The sequence below is a fragment of the Porites lutea genome, chromosome 4 (genome assembly GCF_958299795.1).
Source record: "Porites lutea chromosome 4, jaPorLute2.1, whole genome shotgun sequence".
Lineage (NCBI taxonomy): Eukaryota > Metazoa > Cnidaria > Anthozoa > Scleractinia > Poritidae > Porites > Porites lutea.
This window is the reverse complement of record NC_133204.1, coordinates 39,847,323-39,865,973: the sequence shown is the minus strand read 5'-3', so window position 1 is coordinate 39,865,973 and position 18,651 is coordinate 39,847,323. Positions and strand designations below refer to the sequence as shown.

Below are 18,651 nucleotides of genomic sequence, written 5' to 3'. Positions count from 1 at the left end.
ACAAACTCTCATATATCGTCAACCTCGCTTTACGGACGCTATCTGCATCAGTACAAAATAGAGACATGGATTCCATTGTCGGGTTTCAAGAAAAATACTCGAAATGACCATCAGGTTTCCTCGCATGTTCCCTTAGTGCCCGTGATGATAACCAGCTTCCACTGTAGCAACCTAGAACATTTTAATAACCTAAAAAATATATATTAAACTACGCTAGAAATCTCAAAAAAGGGGTAAGGTGGCTAAAATATCGCGTGGAACAAAAAAAGCCACCTTAAAAATGCTGTGACTCCAACATCTTCAAAAAAATATCTGTTTTCATCCGTCTATTCTAGTACGGAAACAAAGATTTTACAAATTTTGGCTCTAGAGAGCAATTTGCCATGATTTGAAAAACGGTGCATGACCGTACACGTGTGGACGAAAGGCCGAAGGCCAATCTGCCCAAAAAAACGCGTGTGGACGGGACCTTTATGCGGTCTCGTTTCGGCAGTTGACTTGTATAAGTACTTCATTTTCTCATACTAATTTGAAAATTCATGTTTGCTTAAAATTTTTGTCCTTCACGCTATCTGATATTACTTTCAATTGATTGACACCTGGACAGGCCGAGCTGAACGAGAAATCCTTGAATGGTGATAAAAATCTTGAAAAAAAAAGAAGAAGATTCAAACTTCTCGGTGAAGAATAAGCTAGAAAATTTTTATTATTGAAGCTTTTGTTAAAATCTTCTAATTAAAAGAATAGAAACCGGGATTGATATCCATATTGACTATAGGATAAAAACATAAATGTCCACCTGAGTAAACTTTTATTTCAGTCGGTCATTTAAATATTGCAATCCTTAATAAGCATTCAGCCATAGAGCGATCGACCCCATCTTCAACTGTGATATTAAAGGCGGAGATGTTCTTGAGATGGCACAGCCAACAGATATCATTGAAGCCGTCATTCTTGTTTTCTTTTGCACAACCTCAATTCTTGGTAACCTCACTTTATTTTTCGTCGTCACGAGAAGGAAAAACCTTCGCACAATCTCCAACGGTTTTCTTCTCAACTTAGCCTTTGCTGATTTACTTGTATCAGTGATCAACATGCCGATTACAGTCGCCACGATCATTGAGCAACGGTGGGTATTTGGAAGAACCGCATGCGTGTTTCTAGGATTCACCACAATGTTGTCGTTCGTTTCGTCTGTAATGTCGCTTGCTATGATAGCTATCAACAGATATTTTTACGTGGTGCAATGGAAAACGTACAAATCGATCTTTACTCCAAGGAGATCTTTTATCTTTGGATCAATTGTATGGCTTATATCTTCGTTGATATCCCTCCCCCCTCTTTTTGGCTGGGCGGAATATCGTTACATCCCTGGAAAATCATTCTGTTTTGTATCCTGGGCCTCCGATGTTTACTACATGTACTTCATGCTAACAATATGCTTTTTTGGCCCCCTGACAGCTATGTCTTTTTCATACTTTCACATTTTGAAATTTACGAAAGAAGCAGGAAAACGCGTTCAGGACCACGGAGATGTTGCGAGAAAACGGTGGGAAAGCGAACTTGGAGATAAGAGAAACAAAAAGCGTTTTAGAATGACACCAACAGAAGTGAAGTTAACAAACACTTTGCTGATTGTTGTTGCTTGTTTCATGTTTTGTTGGAGTCCATTTGCCATCACCATGTTTTTTGATGTTTACTATCCCCATCCATTGCCAAGAATAATTGATATTAGCACTTTACTACTTGGTTACGCTAATAGCATGTGTAACCCTGTGGTTTATGGAATAAGAACTCAAAGTTTCAGAAAAGAAATCCGTAATCTCTTCACAGAATTGTTTTCCTCGTGTTTTACAATACGTGTAGTGTCTTTTGCTGACTCCGCCGTTCAAGTAACTTCTGAAATGCCCCCATTCGATAAAAGCCACAGTGCAGAATTCAGGGAGAAGCAATACGCCGAGAATGAAACCAAAAGTTGAAAATTTAACCCATTACGTACCTTATCATTTACACGGTTACAGTCTCGCTTCTTTAGAATGAGCACAATTATGTAATATACGGAGGAGTTGCAATACTACTGACTCAAAGCTGATTTTAAAATTTTATATAAAACACATTTATTTACGTTTTCGGGATTTTTAGAACTCAAAAAGTAAAGTCAAACACAGGAGTGAATGGGTGTAATTGTTTTATTATATAGACCAAGTATAGGATTCAGAAGCGCTGATGTCCATATATTCGGCTATTTTCAAATTACAAAAAGAGCAATGTTTAGCAGGTGTTTCTGTCATTTCAATTATATATAGTGGCTTATGGATAGTTTGCCTTCTAATAGGTTGAAACATTTATTGGCAATTTGCATAGACTAAGCTTCCATAATGTCAGATTAAAACAATTGAATAAGAAACAGATTGTTGAAGATTTATTTCACGTTAAAATCATATTCATGGAAAAGACAAATGTTTTCCGAAAATGATAAAGGAAACCGCAGCTTACGAAGAATGAAGTTCCTTTATTACTATTATTAGCCTTAAAAATTGGGAGTCGTGGTAATTTAATTCAATTTTGTATTAAGTAAAAGGAAATAAATAAACATTTTTTTCATTTACCTGCCTGACGTTAATTGATCTTTATAACAAATTCTGTTATTAAATATTGTAATTGTTGGAAAGCACGTACAATAGGCTTTTTTAAAAAAACGTGTTCCATATATATTTATATCGCGGTCATTTTGGAGAATGAATTTTAAAAAACTTAAACCATATTTATGATTTTTTTTTTATTCGCACTAACGAAGGAGGGCAGACATGACTTATTTATTAATATGTTATTCTATCTTTTCTAGACCATGTTTCACCAGCATCACTCGTTTGTTCTGGTTTGCTTATTCTATCAATTAAAAATTATTATTTTAAACCTTTTATACGTCCTAACCTTAACTTTAGGGCGATGAGCTGATCTAATATCTCTCCCCTGAAGCAATAGAGAAAGCACAGGATCAAGAGCCCGGGATCAAAAGCAGAGGATTCATCTTTTGATATCAAATGGCACTTCTGTCTCTGTCAGAAAGCAACTGGCGAGTGACGAACCACATAATGGCTGGGTAGTAGACTACAGAAATCATCATTATCCTGCTGGTCTATAGGAGAACTAATATTGATCAGGGAATTCAGATCAGCCTGACTCAACGCAGTTATTTTATAGTAAACAATTTTTAAAATGACCAATAAGCAATCAAAGGCGGAATCGCTCTGGGCTTGTTAAATAGCGGATAACGGATAAGCTGTTGGGGAAATCGGCCCCTGAAATCAGCTTATGCTTAAATAAACTTTAAATGAAATTTTACATAAGTTCATCAAAGCAACGATGAAAGCGGATTATGCATGAAGGTCGAATGAGTCCTCGTTCATAATGCACTTTTACGCCAAAATACCTTTGAGCTATATACAGCTAATCAGATTGCAAAAAAATCACCATCATCGGCTTCCTATATATTAGTCATTAATAAAATCCAACTAGTGGTCTATTATCAGTGCTGTGTTCTGATTGGTTGAGCTACTACTAGGCTTTATGTTATAACCCGCTAGAAGCAAAAAGCGCCGGCTTTGAACACCAAAACAATGGCGGCTGAATCGCGTTTTGCTAGCTAAAGTTGTTTTGTCTCGATATTTTTGACCAACTAGTTGTATTTTACTAAAGCAATTATTCCTCTCGCCCTCATGGCCTCTGAGTCACCAGCACATTCGGCCTTCGGCTTCGTGGGTTATTGACTCAGAGCGCATTCGGTGTCGAGGAATAATTGTTGAATAGCACACATATTCTCTAATTAGCTACTTACTGAAATAGCCCGGCAATTTAACCACCGCAAGCGTATTTAAAGGTTGTCGGGTAAGACTGGATGCAAGCGTTCAGGCTTAAGTGTTTTTTAACCGTACGGGTGATGAGGATCTATTATCCCCTTTCCATTGCAGTCCACGACCAATCAACGATCAGTTAAGAGCCTAAGGATATGATCAAGAAAAATGAGTTGCTCGATACGGTCCGAACATCTCTCCCAGGAAGCAATAACGAAAGCACAGCAACAACAGCGGAGAATTTGTATTTTGATATTCGTTTGAGACATTTGCTCGATATCTTCGTAATTTTTCTGTCTTTGATTTCGATTATCTTTGAAGGATTTCATACTGGTGCCGGCTGTACATCACATGACACGGTGCACCCAGTCTCGGTATTATTTTGAGGTTCTGTACATTGTTCTGATTGTTGTTGTTGTTGTTTTGTTTGTTTGTTTGTTTTTTTAATTTGTGGAAAACATCTTTCATTTATTACTGCGATGTCTTTTTGGTAACTCTGAGTTGTCCTTGTTTCGACTGTCTTCGCTGGATTTCATAAAGTTTCTGGCTGCACATCTATTTCACACCCGTCACTGCTTTTGTAACCAAGCTAGATTAAAAGAAAAAAACAATTATATAGATATATATATATTTTGTTTTTTTTGTTTTTTTTTTTGTTTTTTTTTTGTTTTTTGTTTTTTTGCGGTTGCTTTTATCGTTTTCCCACGGAAAACATTCATCGGTTAAGCAACAAAAAGTGATTTCTTCTCGTTACGCCTGCCATAATGTATCGAAACTATATACTCTCTTAATTTATAACAATATTTTTTCACCAGCGCAGCCCGGAATATTCTTGTTTTCTACAAATGATAAGTCTGAAAACGTTTTTGAATATTCTTCGATTATAGCATCTGGCATGTCGTACTGCGGTTAAGTTTATGTCTTAGTTGTGCCGTATGCCACTTAATACATATGCAACGTTCAGCGATTTCTGATAACTCAAACATCTGGCAGGTTTGTAGGTTTTATCGGTTTATTCTTCTTTTTGTTGTCCCGCGCAAAGAAAGGAGGAATTTCAGAGTAGGGTTTACTAAAAAGAAGATAACCTTTCAGCTCAAAAAAATGTAATATTCGTTCCAAAATCTGAACCTTGGATTCACTTTTTAAAACTAAAAACTTTAAAATGTTGCAGTTTTCAGCCTAGATGTCCGTAATGTAAAATTTAGCGGTTTTATGCAATGTCATGATATCTCGGTAAAATACCGACATTCTAAATCTCCGAGTCGCACGGTATTAAAAACTCTGAGCCGCGTTAATAAGGCTAAAACAACATCTACCCTTTCCAGCGGCTATTTTTTTTCTTGTTGTTGTTATTGTTGTTTTTTTTGTTGTTGTTGTTGTTGTTGTTTTTTTTCATTTTTGCTGCAAGCATGCTGAAAGCTTTCTTGTTTGCGATTTTTGCTTACATTTGTTTTTTTCCTCTTTTTGCGGCTTCCTATTTCGGCGACTTATTTTGTACTGACATTTTTTTTCCATTTAAAAGTTACAATTTTACTTCTACTTTTAGGGCACAATTCAAAACGTTTAATACAGTGCGTCCCAACGATCAAAAGCCTTAGTTTCTTAATATTCGAAAATACTGCCAGTATTTGCCTTTTACAGGACTTAACGCGACGTTACATTTGCTTCATCAGTAATGTCTGTAGCTTTTATGTATTTTAATAAATAAACACTACTATGATTTTTGAAGGAGTTAGAAGCTATCTTATCTCGTTTCCATAGAGACTAAGAAAATCCTATCTTTTCAGCATTTTTGCGAGAACCGTTGTATGGCCTTATCCAATCTTCATTTTCAAGGGTTGATCCAGGAAAGTGCACACCGTTAAGGCCATCAATACTATGACCTCAGCCACGTCGTTGTTCAGGCGATACCCAGTTCTGTCGTGATACGCCGACTACGTGACAATGAAATCGTAAAGGACCCAGGTTTGAAACATTCGTCATTTGTGGTAGGCATCAACCCACCTCCCCCCACCCCCCCGCCTCACCACCGCCGCCACCACCACAACCCCGATTCGCTTCTGTAATCAATTTTACCGTCTTTATTTGTCTAGCCTTTTGGTTTAGTCAAAAGTGACCCTAGTACGAATCAAAGACCGTCTGACAAGAGAAGAAATGTCATATAATGCAAGGGGTAGTATGGGGTATCAGTGAGTAGAAAAGCAATTATGAACTCGCGGATACATCAACTGAGGATAGATAATTTTTCACTCACCCAACCATTTCTGAAATCAACTTTGTCCCTATATAGCTCTCAAAAATCTTCTTTAATAAATCAAAAAAAAGCCAAAAATGGAAATATTTTACCCCTGAAATAAACGTTTTTGTTGATGTTGTTGTTGTTTCTATTATTAATCCAATATGCCACAAACAAACCGTACGTGTAGGCTCACATTTGTTATTCCTGTGGGTCTTTTCAGCGTGCGTTTCAGATTAAGATTGGTTGATGATTAAAAAACAAGGGGAAATAAAATGATTAATACATAATTTTAGGAATTTCCTGCAAAATATCGATGGCAAGTAAACGATAGATTTAAGTCTCCAAGTAAGCGTGGGCACATTGTTAAAATAACATCTTATGTTTTCGGAAACTGAGTGTTTTATGTGTATGTTTTCTATCACATCTGTTTTTCATGGAAATACACACATCTCAGGAAAGATGAAAAGTTCATTCTCATTCCCGTATCTGTCACTGATTTTCTCAGATACTTAAAAGGTAATTTTTGATCAAAAAATGCGTGTGACCTCCAGAGGGTAAATTGCTAACAATGTTATCCGCCAAGACTTGAAGCGGAGGAAAATATGCTATTGACATACATAATATCCTTTTAAAAAGGGATATTATTTATAAAATTGGATGATTTTTTATTATTATCTTTCAAAGCGCAAATATTTTTGTTTGACATCTTTCTATAGTAATATTTGGAGTGTAAAATGAAAGCATATTTATTAGATAAAAAAACCTATTTTCGAAACATTCGGACAGTTTAATATCACCAATACTTTAAAAATCATTGAGGAATTGGCAATTTAAACGAAAGCAATTTACTTTAGCAAAATTTATGTCTTGTTCAGTCCTAAAGTTTCTTTCCTTTTTGATCAAAAAGCTCCTTTCAAGAGGAATTTTTCCCTTCATTTACATCATTCACTTCATTGCCACTATAACAAGCAGATGTAAGACTGATGCTCAGCTGAATTTCAACCGAGATAGAGGGGCTTGACACGACATATGCCCAGCTAAGGAAAACTTAAACAAAAAAATTATCTGATTACTCTCACCAAGCAACTTTTGCCTTCTGTTATTAGCAAGGAGCAGGAGGCGTTCAGAAGGTCTTATCTTGATCTACTTTATTTCCATGATTAATTTTCACCCTTTAAATACGAGCCTTTTTTAATTCAATCAGAAATGTACTACGCTGAAATCAAGCCACCTTGGTGAGAAATTCAACTGATCAGAACGACGTTCTACTGTATCAGTAAAACAAGGAGCGCTCAAAGGTTAGATGTTACCTGGGAAATACTTAGACCAACAAGCTAGGAGTTTTACTCGGTGTTTAACACAAAATATCTGGTCATTTATTAAATGCCAGGAAAACGGGGAACTGTTCTTATATCAATGAAATAGATCCAGCGCCGCTTAAAATCAAACAGATCTAGTAATGCCTTTTCGCCTGAAATTCTGTAATTTTATATGCTAACAAGAAGTTACCGGTATAAGGTCCTACGTATCACCTAGAAAGAAAGCTGAACCGAAGTGATCTGTTTCTCTAATAGAGATCATTGTATGCTGTATGCTGTACGTCGATTTTTTGGGTGTCATTCAGATTTCTAAATACGGGTAAAATGAAGGATCTGTAAATTGATTTATCGAATATAAGGATTAACTGATTAAGTAATAGTATATGCAGAGGGTCATTTCTGTTAACAGATTCAGAATCGTTAAGACCGAATAACAGCTTAAAAACGGATAAAGCAAGACAGTGCATACGCTGCATGGCTTTTTAACTAATTCCAATCATAAATACGTTAGAAAGCTAATAATTTACAAGTAAGCTGCTGTTACTGAAAACACGTGGGGAGGGGGGGGGGGGTGGGGTTGGGTTGCCTTGGGATCGTCGAAAATGACAAAAAAGGTTACGTCGTTTTTTTTCCAGTCATTTAGCATGATTATGGTTTACTAAAAAGCGTATTGAATTATAGATCTTTTAAGATTAATTTTTGCGTTTATGTAAGTGTCAGTATCGCCATGTTCTAAAGAACACCAAAGGAACAGAATAAATATATACTATAGTGGTCTACTGATGTCCACGTTGCAGACGAGGTGTTCGTATCCTTTTAGCATAGAGTTTGGAATACGCCAGTTTTAAATTATCAAAATTCATACTTGGCTCCGAGGCTGAATGGAATAAAACAAAAGAAATGAATTATCAATCCCTGAATCACTCAATGCAATTTCTTAATTTTGTTTTATACCGCTCAGCGTCGGAGCAAAGCCGTATAAATCATGATCACTAAACCGAAACTGGGCTATTGCTTGACTTTCGCGGTATCTTTGGAACCAAATGAACTGCCCATAAAAGGAAGTTAGACTGATTATTAAATCCTTGATTTAGAAGCATCGAAACAATTCATTTTGTTTCAACATTTCATGAATATGCCTTACTTTCTCTCTCTGTCTTATAGATGAAAATATCCTCGATCGCGTTGGTCATCGCGTTTTTCGCCCTCCTTTCTCGTGGTAGAGCTAATAGGCTTCCTTCGACAGTTAACTATAAACCGTGTGTCCGTGAATGTCGGCTATACCTGAGACTGTGTGGTGATTATGGCGGCTCGTATGAGCTTTGCTCTTTATTTCGGCGAGACTGTCTTGGGAACAAGTACTGCAATGAAGAGGTCTTCTGTATGGATTCCTGTAAAGTATCAGGCAAAAAATGATAGAAATAAAACTCAGAAATGAACATTGCAACCGGTTTACGTATAAAAATAGAGGACTTCGAAATTGCTTGATGTAAATTTAATAATAAAAGAAACATACCAATGAATTTTTGTTGTATTAATATGCAAAGCGGTTCAGTAAAAGTAAGTTGAGTAACACTCGATATCCACTTCTCTCGAGCTATAGCTAAAATCATTGTATCAATTTAGGTTTCTGGAAAACTCCCCACCTACCCCTCCCCTAAGCTAGCACTAACACTTACTTCTCGCTTAGGGCAAAATGACGGCTTAGGGGAGGGGTAGGTGGGCATTTTCCCGGAAACCTAAATTTATCCACATCATCCAATCTAGAGAATCGAGTTATCGCCCTCCGAATTCCGGAATCCGGAAAATGTTTGCTTGTGGAATCCGGAATCCGGAATCCTGGGCTTTGAAATCCGGAATTGAGCTCAAGGAATCCGGAATGCTACTAATGATTGGAATCCGGAATCCATGTTCCACTGACCAAGAATCCTGAATTTAGTACCTGGAATCCGGAATCCACGGCATGGAATCCAGAGTCCAAGACTGTTTACTGCACAATGTCTAGATAGCGAAATTTAGAATTTTTGAATTGGTTTTTTGGAAACCTTATAGATTTGCAGAAAATGTTTCATTTTCATTTATTATGAAGTGTAATTTTCATCCATCGTTAAGTGCGCACCTTTAATCGGTACGCCAGTTCCGCAGCTGTCCTCTTCCCATCCAGCCTCCGCTCGGAAATTAATTTTTAAGTATAAATTGACATGCTCCCTTGACATGCCAGTAAGTACTTCAAATTAGATTCAAATTCAGCTATCGTTTTCGAGTCAAATAAAATGATTTACCGAGAATACATTATTAAGAAAACAAAATTTAATTTCGACAGATAGACATTAAACTCTTATATGATAATACTAGTCACGTATGTATGATACATACTTGCATCCCCGCATGGAATCATCCTTTCAAAAACTTCCAGAGTAAACATGTAGCACTAAATGTAGGCTTTTTTGGTTTGTTTGTTTCAGTGGAGATATTAAATTTCATCAAGTCTGGCTACAACATTTCATGAGAGAGATTTCATCATTTTCTTAAATTTCACTTTCTAAATTGAAACTGTGGGTATGCCAGGGCTTGTTTGTTTTTGTGTAGAAGTGGAAACCGGAGGACCCGGACAAAAACGTCACGGACTGAAGGGGAAAACCAGCAACAGATCAGGTTGAACCCAAAAGTCAGCTTCTGATACTAACCCGGACCATATTAATCAGGAAAGAGAAACGATTGCTCTCACCACTGCCCGGCTTATCACTACCCTATTAACAGCCTGAAGTATGGCTCCCCTTAATCAAGCTCTACTTATTTTTTCAAGAGCACGTCGCCGTTAGGTCTTTATATCCTATCTTACAAGCAAGTACTTGACGTAAGTCTATCCTGCAAAGGTTTGGCGGAAAACCAAGGTTAAAAAATATCGCTGATATTTCATCCATAACGACAACTTTATGGAAAAGAAAAAACCTGACCGTTTCCAAAGGAGAGTGCCGAAGTGGTAAAACTGAAATAAGTCTATTCTTTGAATGTCTGCTATAATTAACTGCCATAATGATAACAAAGAGAATTCTTTGAAAGGGTGGAGACAATTGTAGATGGATCTCTACCAATTTATACCGTTTTTCTATCAGATTATTCCTGTCTGAAAAGAAATAGCAAGAAAAGGCCAAGAAGGCCTTGTTTTGCAAACAGGTTTTTCTCGAACACTGGCCGGCATTCATACATACCGCTACCCCGGAGAGTTAGATTAGATCATTTGTAACGCCCTGCCGGTAAGTACGAGGTTAGTTAGCAATCACCTTTTATGATCCATGGCGAAAAACAAATAGGGCATTGGTAAAAATAGCAGCGACATGAAGAAGCTCATTTTGGAATACCAAAGCTGCAAGCAGAAAAGTTCCTGTCATCTAGCGGAAGGCAACTCAAGCAAGTTAAATGAAGTTGGTATCAAGCCCGATGGGTTTAAATCCTACACAGTTTGTTTTGCTGCAGTGATCTGTAACATCATAGTTTGCGGCTATTCATACAGCTTTGGACTACTTTTGCCCCCTCTTCTCGATCATTTCAAAGAGGATACTGCTACAACAGGTAAAATACACAACCTTTCAACTTCTTTTCTTCATTTATTTTATCTCTTATTTACACTTTTAAATATTAATTGCGGTGTACCATGGTTGCTTTGAATAAATATTCCCGCCACCTGCAAGAAATGTAACAAAACATAATTAGCTGCCCTCTTTTCAGGATACGAGATTGAATCCGGATAGGACTAGAAAAAAGTTAAAACAGGCAAAAAAAAAAACCGACAGATGGCTTCCTCCTGATTATAATGAAAATGAATGGCATCCACAACCTTTCGATGAATAAAGTCAAGAAATTGGGATATCATAGAAGATTATTAATGAGTAACTTCTTTAAGTTTTGGGTCGATTCGCGCGAGAACCTGAATTTCAGTTATTCGTCGAAAAAGTTCAAAACAAATTTACAGAGTTTGATGGTATGGAGCAGCATTAAAAAAACTTATTAATAAGCAACCGAGATTAACCCGCACATTTCAAACTTCATCGCTCTTTTTCCATCTAGTTCAATTTGTTAAATGTTAGCGAATTTTCTGGAGCTTATAATTAATCCTTAAGGTCTGTATCTAAGTTAAGAAGAAAACCGTTGTCTTGTGTAAACGTTTAACAGAAAACGTGAAGTTAGGAAGTTTCACGTCCTAAGACGAAGAAGAAATGTACAGAAAAGAGTAAAGTATATACGAGAAAAGTTGTTGGGTTTACTAAACTAATCCTATTTGAATGGAAATACATGAAATGACTCACATTAACTGCGGATAAAGATATATGAAAGTGGAGATGATCCTCGCAGTTGAATAATCACGCGCTCATATTTTCTCATATTTTCGCGTGCTTTTCACTTACGCGTCATCCCCAATATCTGAGAGCCTGGAACAGGCTAGTAAATATCAAACGGTTTGGACCTTGTCTTTATGCCACACACCGTTTCTGAAATTCAAAATGTGCTGTTGATGCCCGGCACGGTGCCCAGGTACAGTTCTTGCTGGGGTTCTGATGTGAACATAATGGTTTTTCAAGTACCCACGCCAGTGCACGGTGGCGGTCCCTGAGTACAAGTAGAGAGATAGTACCTGTGTACTTAAGTGGGCAATGGGTCACTTTTTGCGCACGCTTTCTTTTAGTCCCAAAACACTCCACATAACTTTCCGGGTTCGGGTCTCACTGAACAAAATGAAACCAATGTGTACACAGTTACGAATCGGGTACCAAGGCACTAGTTCTCGGGCATCAAGTGTGAACGGCCCCTTATTACTTTCGTTATCTCGTATTTCTCGCCTCGTGCTGTATATTACGGATCCTCGTTTTCTTTTTTCCAAACTCCGAACTCGGCTAAACGTAGCACCAGCCTAACAAAACAAAAAAAATTACACAACCTGTTAATTAATTGGGGCCGCTGTTACCATTCTCCTCTGCAGCTTATGTGGGATCCTTGTGCATGTCAGTCAGCTGTCTTCTTGGACCAGTGGCCTCTAGTCTCTGTGACCGTCATGGTTGTCGCGCCACAACTATTTCAGGTGGCTTAGCATGTGTTATAGGACTGCTAATGACGTCACAAGCGCCTAGCATATATTGTATGTACCTAACATTCAGCGTGATAGTAGGTTTTGGGATTTGCTGTGTTTATACTGCAAGTTTTGTCATCGTCCCTCGATACTTTGTAAAAAGGCGCTCTTTGGCGACAGGTGCTATTACCTGCGGTCCTGCAGGAGGCTTACTGGTGATGGGCCCCTTTCTACAATTCTTATTGGAGACTTTGCAGTGGAGGAAGACGTTCATAGCTATGGCAGGACTGGCTGCATTGATTTGCCTCTTTGCACTAATTTATGATCCACTCACAGCAAAAGAAATTTCAAATTTTGAGGGAGTATCAAACACAAAACAACCTCATGCAATATGTGAAAGACAATCATCGTGGACGAAGAACATCTTCACAAATCCAGTACTCCTTATCTGGTCGGCCTGTCCAGCTGTAACGTACCTAGGATTATATGTCCCACAAGTTCTACTGGTAAACTATTGCTTGTTTTTTTCTTTTTTTGTTGTTGTTGTTGTTTTTGTTTTTTCTTGTCACGGCGTTTTTATCGATCACTTTATAGTTAAACGACTTTGGCGCAAATCTAGAATATCTTTGAATCCACACAAACCTATTAGCAAAACCTTCATATCTAAAAATGACGTTTAGTTTCCGATTTGATATCTCAAACTTCGAATGCGTTCATAGGAGGAACGGAGCTTCCACGAAGGAAAAATTGCTTTAAGCTGTATCTAAAAATAAAACAAGTCTGTGAAAGCACGGTGAGGCAACTATAGGAGTAGCTCGCCCCGAGTTATTGGCTCCTGCCTTGGACCGGCTGAAAAATTTGACAGGATTCTTCATTCACACGAATCCTTTCAATATTTTTGCCTTGTTCACACAGAAGCGAGAATGTAGGTTGAATGAATTTTAACTTTTCTCAGCGGTTTTAACATCGTTCCATGCGCAGAGCTTTACTATAGCAAATTCTAAATGGCGTCTCCCGGCTGAGTTAACACGCTAAACGGTAGACCCAGCATCCATGCTTCTTTCCCATAGATGTGCCTTCCAGAAATTATCACTCTGTCGTAGACTAAGGGGTTTTTGTGATTTTGTTCGATGGCGAGTCAGTTCGTGTCAGAAGTGGAACGTGCGAAGGATTTGCGAGCGAGTTAAATTTCCGATACAAACAACTAGTCACTCTCGTTTGGATGCTATGAACAGGCAAAAAACGGGGAAAACTGGCGGTAAATCCATTTGTAGTGAACAAAACATTTAAATCATACATCGTCAGGAACCGATTTGGCTGCTGGCATCGTTCGCGGCCTCTTATTGGGTAGAAAACATACCGTAAGAGAACTTATTTTACAGCGACTATATCTCGCTGAGTATGTATATTGCAAAATTAATACTCCTTAGGTGAAGTATACAGAGCAAAAGGGAGTACCGCCCGATGAGTCAGCCATATTCTTTTGTTACATCGGCCTCACCTCTGCTGTAGCAAGAATTCTTGTTGGGCATGTATGTGACTTCAAATGTGTTAAAGTGGAGCTAATCACTCAAGCTGCCATCTACATTAACGGCGCCGCTATGTGTGTTCTATCGCGAGCAGACTCGTACTCTTACTTCTTGGCCTACTCCCTGGTGTATGGCTTCTGTGATGGGCTGTTTGGCAGCACAGTTAACATTCAGGTCGTGGGTTCCGTCAAACCTCACCTTACATCAAAGGCTATTGGCTTCTGGCTGGCAGTAACATCACCAAGCATAGCAGCGGGGCCACCGATTGCTGGTAGGTTTAGCAAATATAAGGGGACTCGATTAATTGTCTGGGCACTTGTTACAATTTCAGGGGGTGCTTATTTTATTACGTTTTTCCCACGGGAACGTTTTTTAGCAGACAATTCAACTAAAGGAATTGCTCTTTCAGATAGCAAGAAAAACGTCTCGCTACAAAAGAAGCTTGATGCATGTAATATCCTTACAATAAAAGTGATACAAGAGGAAGGGAAGGAAGAAGGGTCATATTTACCAGCTTAGCCAAGGGAAAGGGCGATTTTACGGAGAAGGGCCGGGAATGGCAATTATAAGGGGCGTTAGTCCTTAAAATGGGCAAACAGCTATTGCGATTACTATCACTACTCCCATTGTGTTTAGAAAAGCCGTAACAATTCTTCGCGGATCAAATGCTCTAAGATTGCTAATCACTTTTTAACCAAGGCATTTATTGCTGATGTTATTGCCTTTCTCGGAATGGTCACGTCAGCTTTATTAAATGCGGATTTTTGTGGCGATGGGTGAGGGGCCTGGGAGTGAGACATTGGTAAGCCGGAATACCGAAACTCGTTAGCAGTGAAAACAGTGTCTACTTTTTTTCTTGATAGTTTTTATATAAATCATCTGGAGTGTCACGTGAATGAATGGACTACTAAATCTCTGTCTCTTTTATTTTTAGGACTAATCGTTGACAAGACGGGTTCTTACGTACCCGCATTCGCTGTGTCAGCTATGTATCTGTTTATTGGAGCAACTATACCCTTTGCGTTATGTTGCCTTAGAAAGAAAAAGACTTCAAGTATCGTAGAAATGCAGCTTACTTCAGATGAGCTTCCGCCAGAGAGAGAAACTGTCGTATAATGCAGTTTTACCGTTAAAACCCTTTCCCTTTAAATTTCAATTCTCATATGTTGTCTCAAGGCATTTCCCATAGAAATAGTGATGAGGAGTTGTTAATGTATAAATTAAACTCATATTGTGTTGATCATTTCCTTAATTCACCTGACCTGGACTGCAAGAAGTCTCTTATTTTTCTTTCGAGACACAGTAGATCGAGAGCACGCGTAATTTTACTTTTTCGCTAGCCGCGCGTGGCTCCGAGGAGACAAGGACGACAGCTCGTGGGCTACTCCTGACCACATTGTTTTATAAAACACTGATGTAACAAGGATAGATTCAATTCTGATCATTGTTAAGGTTTAAAGGATTAAAGAGATGCTGCAGTGTTACCTCCTTATCAGCAGAAACGATTTAAAGTAGCTCGACGCTATTTGAAACCATGGTCTGCTCGTTACCGGGATACAATTCAATCAACCTTCTCAGACAGACAGACAGACAGACAGACGCCATGGGAACAGCTCCAGTTTTCCGTCTTAGCTAGGGAACTGTCCGTCTGGTAGAGAGTTAAGTTACACTAGAACGACTAAGAAACCGAAGGGAAGCCGGGGAAAACCACTAGATGCCCGTCTCATAGAGGTGCTCATCTTAACGAGAGGGTATTGATAATTGCGATGCGAGCTAATGCGCGCAGTACAATAACAACACAGAAACATTTTCTTAAGATCTGGAAGGTACAGTCTTAAATGTAATCATAGATTGAATATAACGAACTACATTCCCGGTTATAATTGTTGAAAGGCCGTGCTTGACGATTGCTTTGTCCTTTTTCCTTCAATGCTGATTTCGAAGACGTTTCAGTGATTACGCTTACGAGTACGTGCAACTGAGCAAACACGTGAAACCAACACGGGGGGAAGGAGAGGGCAACAATACGTGTATTTGCGGAAAGACTTAGTTTATCTTGTGTTTTCCAGAAGGGCCTCACTTCAACAAGTTAGGACCGGTGCTTTAGTTCACAAACACGGTGCCCACCTTACTGTTAAGTTTTCTTTAGCCTGAGCCCTCCAGGCACTTTGATCACAGTCTGTTTACTCCTTAGTATACCACAATACCTTGCGCTAGTTACAAGTTTACTTTACTGTTACTGTTACAAGTATACTCTGAACGTCCTCATAGTTTCTTGTAGTCTGCTGAGAATCTATTTCTTCGTGAAAGAAATATGAATTTTTATTCCGGCTCATCAATTTTCGAAATGGCGCAAACAGTTACACTAATCAGTTGCCCAATCTGTGAACACACCGTTTTCTGCCAATACCTAGGCACTAGCTCTCGGGCACCGCAAAATAATGTTAACATAGTCTTAGTACTGGTTTACTGTTACAAGTATACTCTGAACGTCCTCATAGTTTCTTGTAGTCTGCTGAGAATCTATTTCTTCGTGAACGAAATATGTATTTTTAATCCAAGTTGAGATCTAAAAGTACTCAACATTAGCCCGAGATAAGATACTATTTAATGAGAAAATAAAGCAAACATCGTATGGCCTTGGTACAGTATTCAAATGGATAGCTTTGATCACAGGGTCTTGGTGATTTACCAGTTAATTTTAAGTCACAAGTCGAGCTACAGATTGCACCCCTTGACCGAACCCTATTTTAAGTGCGAATTAAGTGAGTTCTTGGGATTGTTTACAGATGATGACGTTTCTTTGCCTCTTTACCAGTAATGAATTGGTTTTTGCTTTGTTTGTCACCCTCTACAAAACTCTTCAATGTTCAGAAATACACCGCCAGATCGATATCGATTTACCTGATTTTTGTAAGCGGGTCACTAGAAGTGCTACCTTTTGGAGTAAACAAAAGACCTGCTTCTCTGTTTGTGAGAGAAACAAGAAGTGCCGTGGGTGGGCCCTTAAACAGGTAGGCACGATCAGATGTAAGAAACACATTTTTCTCGTTCCACAAATACTGGAAATCGGTCGAGAAACGTTTTGCATTTATGACATCAACTGTGACCCCAACACTATTTATAACCAAGACTCTCTTGACGCTTGTGGACTGCTTGAATCAGTAGATTCCTGCTGAGTGACATAAAAAAACGCTTTCCTATACAATACTTTTCTATTACTCGACTTAAAGTGTATAAATTAATTAGACGCGGAGGAATGCTGTCAATCAACTGCTATAGGGCCGCATACAGAGAGTTCTTACTAAATGGCGGAGAGAACGCAATGGGCTTTATTGTATCTTCCCAACCGAGGCACTGCGTCATTTAAAAAAAAAACGCATGCGTGCCGCCAGTTACTCACAGACGAAAGCTTTCAGCTCAAGGGGCCGCCAACGATTCGGTTATCTTAGATTGTTTGGGTGTGGTGATTACTAAGCAAGTAATAATGTTTGCGGTAACGAGTTAGCAACGTAATCAGCTTAGTTCGTGCGCGAAGTCTCTGTTAATCTTTACAACGTTGTGCATCGTGATAAACAACACCAAGTGGACTGGGGGATTGCCTTTACATCCAGTGGCTTTACTTTTTTGTACCTTAGAGTTACACATTTTAAAAACCTTCATTTGACACCCCCACTAAAAGTTACGGAACAACATCAGAGTATTCGGTATACCAGAATCGGCTAGCGAGACTTGGGAAATGGCTGAAACGAAAGTGAAGGACGCCATCAAGGAGAAGCTCAACATTGAAGTTGACATCGAGCGCGCACACCGTGTTGAGCTTAGAAAGTCTGGGGGAATCAATCAAAACCAAGCTAATGCAAAGCTAGAGTTATTGTGTGCCGACTGAGTAGTTGGAAGCAGAAAGAAGCTGTAGTAAGAAAGGCAAGAAAGGAAAAACTAGAAGGACTGTTTATTTGCGAAGATCTTTCGCAAGCGACGCTTGAAAAGAGAAAACCTCAATTGGAGAAGCTCAAGGCGGCCAAGCAAGCAGGAAAATCAGCATATTTTATCTTAGATCGTTTGATCATTCGTGATAAGCCCTCCTGTTCTTCAAATGATTAAGATAAGTATATTGCACAATGTTTTTTGTTCGACTCATTAATGGAAGAATTACCGTTTATTCATTTAAACAAACAAGACTTTCGTTTGGCTATATTTGAGGAGTTAAATGGACCTATACGTCACGATCCCGATAGGTTAGCTAGCCTCAGGTTTAATCCTTTATTATCTGAAACCTATAAAAAATTTAGCCTTTCTAGCCATCATGATCCTGATGCTAATTTCTTCACGGAGTTAGTTGACTGCGAATATTATACCGAAGAAAACTTCAATGAAATGTTGCATCAGAAAAATATATTAGAAGTCAATAATTGTTTATCGCTTCTGCATCTTAATATTCGTAGCCTTCATCGTAATTTGGATAGCTTAACCACTTTGCTAAAGAATCTAGAGTTGAGGTTCTCTTTTATTGGTATAACTGAGACCTGGCTTTGAGACTCATCGCATCATACCAATATCTCAGGTTATAACTTTGTCCACAATCCACGTAAAGATAGGACAGGTGGAGGTGTAGGTCTATATTTAGCGGACAATTTTGATTTTA

At 38.5% G+C, this 18,651-nt stretch overlaps 2 protein-coding genes and 1 long non-coding RNA gene across 3 annotated transcripts; all 3 read left to right on the top strand.

The window, feature by feature from the left end:
• The first annotated feature begins 770 nt into the window (after positions 1–770).
• LOC140935696 (melatonin receptor type 1B-B-like) lies at positions 771–2,584 on the top strand. The gene has a single exon (XM_073385267.1). It carries the CDS (start codon positions 918–920, stop codon positions 1,977–1,979), a length of 1,062 nt encoding a protein of 353 aa, XP_073241368.1. The 5' UTR covers positions 771–917; the 3' UTR covers positions 1,980–2,584.
• Positions 2,585–7,204: 4,620 nt separating this feature from the next.
• Positions 7,205–8,935, top strand: LOC140935695 (uncharacterized). Its single transcript, XR_012165237.1, has 2 exons — positions 7,205–7,391; positions 8,577–8,935. It is a non-coding gene; the product is annotated as an uncharacterized lncRNA (long non-coding RNA).
• Positions 8,936–10,750: 1,815 nt separating this feature from the next.
• On the top strand, positions 10,751–15,122 carry LOC140934663 (monocarboxylate transporter 10-like). Its single transcript, XM_073384248.1, has 4 exons — positions 10,751–10,985; positions 12,391–13,013; positions 13,908–14,277; positions 14,941–15,122. The coding sequence occupies exons 1-4, from the start codon at positions 10,751–10,753 to the stop codon at positions 15,120–15,122; spliced, it is 1,410 nt and encodes a 469-aa protein (XP_073240349.1).
• The last annotated feature ends 3,529 nt before the right edge of the window (positions 15,123–18,651 follow it).

Excerpts from the sequence above, each read along its gene's own strand:
- LOC140935696 (XM_073385267.1), top strand. The coding sequence starts at position 918 with ATGGCACAGCCAACAGATATCATTGAAGCCGTCATTCTTGTTTTCTTT.
- LOC140934663 (XM_073384248.1), top strand. The coding sequence starts at position 10,751 with ATGAAGAAGCTCATTTTGGAATACCAAAGCTGCAAGCAGAAAAGTTCC. Across the intron at positions 10,986-12,390 it reads AGAGGATACTGCTACAACAG|CTTATGTGGGATCCTTGTGC; the intron begins GTAAAATACACA and ends TCTCCTCTGCAG. Across the intron at positions 13,014-13,907 it reads GCTTGTTTTTTTCTTTTTTT|GTGAAGTATACAGAGCAAAA; the intron begins GTTGTTGTTGTT and ends AATACTCCTTAG.